General features: G+C 50.4%; 2 protein-coding genes across 9 annotated transcripts in view; both read right to left on the bottom strand.

Annotated features, from left to right (window-relative positions):
- Nucleotides 1-1,714, bottom strand: part of GRK3 (G protein-coupled receptor kinase 3) — a 462,068-nt gene that overhangs the window by 339,549 nt on the left and 120,805 nt on the right. The gene's annotated exons all lie outside the window — the stretch shown is intronic.
- Nucleotides 1-1,714, bottom strand: part of KIAA1671 (KIAA1671 ortholog) — a 222,620-nt gene that overhangs the window by 11,596 nt on the left and 209,310 nt on the right. For all 8 annotated transcript variants that reach the window (XM_069081787.1, XM_069081785.1, XM_069081786.1 and 5 more), the window contains one exon: nucleotides 615-789. In XM_069081787.1, coding sequence (XP_068937888.1) covers nucleotides 615-789 — 175 coding nt within the window. The remainder of the gene's footprint in view (nucleotides 1-614; nucleotides 790-1,714) is intronic.

The raw sequence follows: 1,714 nt of genomic DNA on the forward strand, positions 1-1,714 counted from the left end.
ATTTTACAGATGAGGAAACTGAGGCCTACGGGGTTGGAGGGTACCACACAGGTGACTTTCTGCAGAAAGCCTTTCCTAGTCCCCCTCAATGTTAGCACCTTCCTTCCAAGGTAACTCGGTTTATCCTGTCAGCAGCTAGTCTGTGCACAGCCATGGAGTGTTTCTTGAGGGTAGGGTCTGGCTTCTTTGCATTCCTGGCAGAAGGCCTGGCATACAGTAAGCATTTAATAAATGCTTGGTGACAACTGAATGACTGGCCTAGGAAGTCATGGCAGAGATTGAAGCCAGGACCTCTGACTCCTAAGCCAGGGCCCCTTCCCCTGTACCATGATGCCTCCTGCCCCCATTATTGAGTATTATATGTCTGAGCTTATGTCTTATCATTCTCTCACAGCACAGGACTCTGTATACAGTAGGTGCATAATACATTCTGGTTGGGTTTGAATTCAAATCATGCCCAAGGGGGCTTCTGAGGTTTGCCTCCCAGTGTTTCATCCTGGGTTAATACACTCCAGCATCGGCCACCCCCTACTGGTTGGGGAATTGGTTCTAGGGGCTGACCCAAATCCATCCCACCATCTCATAAAGAGTGGCCAGAAATCAAAGGCAGGTACCTGTGGAATCCTTAAACATCCAGGCGCTGTCGGTCTCCTCCACCAATGAGAAGGGGCTCTCAGCCTCACTGACCCGGCTTCTCCTGAGGGAGTGGGAGATGGGAGCCCGGCGCCGATTTCTCTTACTGAGCTGGGCGCGGGCCTTCAGGGCGCTGGAGTCCAAGACCGAGGTTTGCTTTGGGGAGAAACATGGACAGGGAAAAATGGGGAGCCCCAAGTCATTCCATGAGTGGGGTGAGTAGAGGGCAAGGCATGTGAAAGAAATCTGGGTTGAGCTAATAGCAGCCTTTGGAGCCAAGCACACTTCAGACTCTCCAAGGCCTTTGGAGATAATTCCCAGGCCACCCGAGGGTGGCCTTCTCCCCTTTGGACACAGAATGGAACAGCAGACAGAAACTCATCTCCTCTAACCCTCTCAACAAGGCTCTTACAGGGCCTTACTTTACCCACAAGGAAAGTGAGGCAGAGAAAGGGTGAGTTACTTGCTTAAGGTCACATAGCTAATCACACAGATAAGGCAGAATTTGAACTCAGGTCAGCCTGATACTAAATCCAGTGCTCTATGAATGACCTATTCTAGTGCTTTGGTATTTTCACCTGCAAAATTAGGGGCCTGTCAGATGATTTGGGTAGTTTGTTCCAGCTCTAACAATGTCTGTTCTAGGTCTAAAAATTCTGGGATTTTAGGTCCCCTCCCAGCTCTGACATTCCTTGTTCTAAGGCCCCTCCCAGCTCTGGCATCCCCTGTTCTAAGGCCCATCCCAGTCCTGGCATCCCCTGTTCTAAGGCTCTTCCACCCCTGATATTCCCTGTTCTAAGGCCTCTCCCAGCCCTGACATTCCCTGTTCTGAGTTCTCCCCCATCCATGGTACTTTCTGAATATGCCATGGGTATATTTTAAAGCCACATAGATAAGAATCTGGTAAAGCCTCATCACCTGAGTCTAGTCCCTTCCTTTTCACATAAATGGGGGGATAGTAACCTGTGGCCTGGTTTGGAGGGGAAATGGAAGAAAGGAAGGAAGGAGAGAGGGAGGGAGGGAGGGAGGGAGGGAGGAAGGAAGGAAGGAAGGAAGGAAGGAAGGAAGGAAGGAAGGAAGG

Source organism: Petaurus breviceps, unplaced genomic scaffold, assembly GCF_028583685.1.
Source record: "Petaurus breviceps papuanus isolate PSGF00001 unplaced genomic scaffold, PetGlider_PUasm1.0 99, whole genome shotgun sequence".
In the NCBI taxonomy this organism is placed as follows: domain Eukaryota; kingdom Metazoa; phylum Chordata; class Mammalia; order Diprotodontia; family Petauridae; genus Petaurus; species Petaurus breviceps.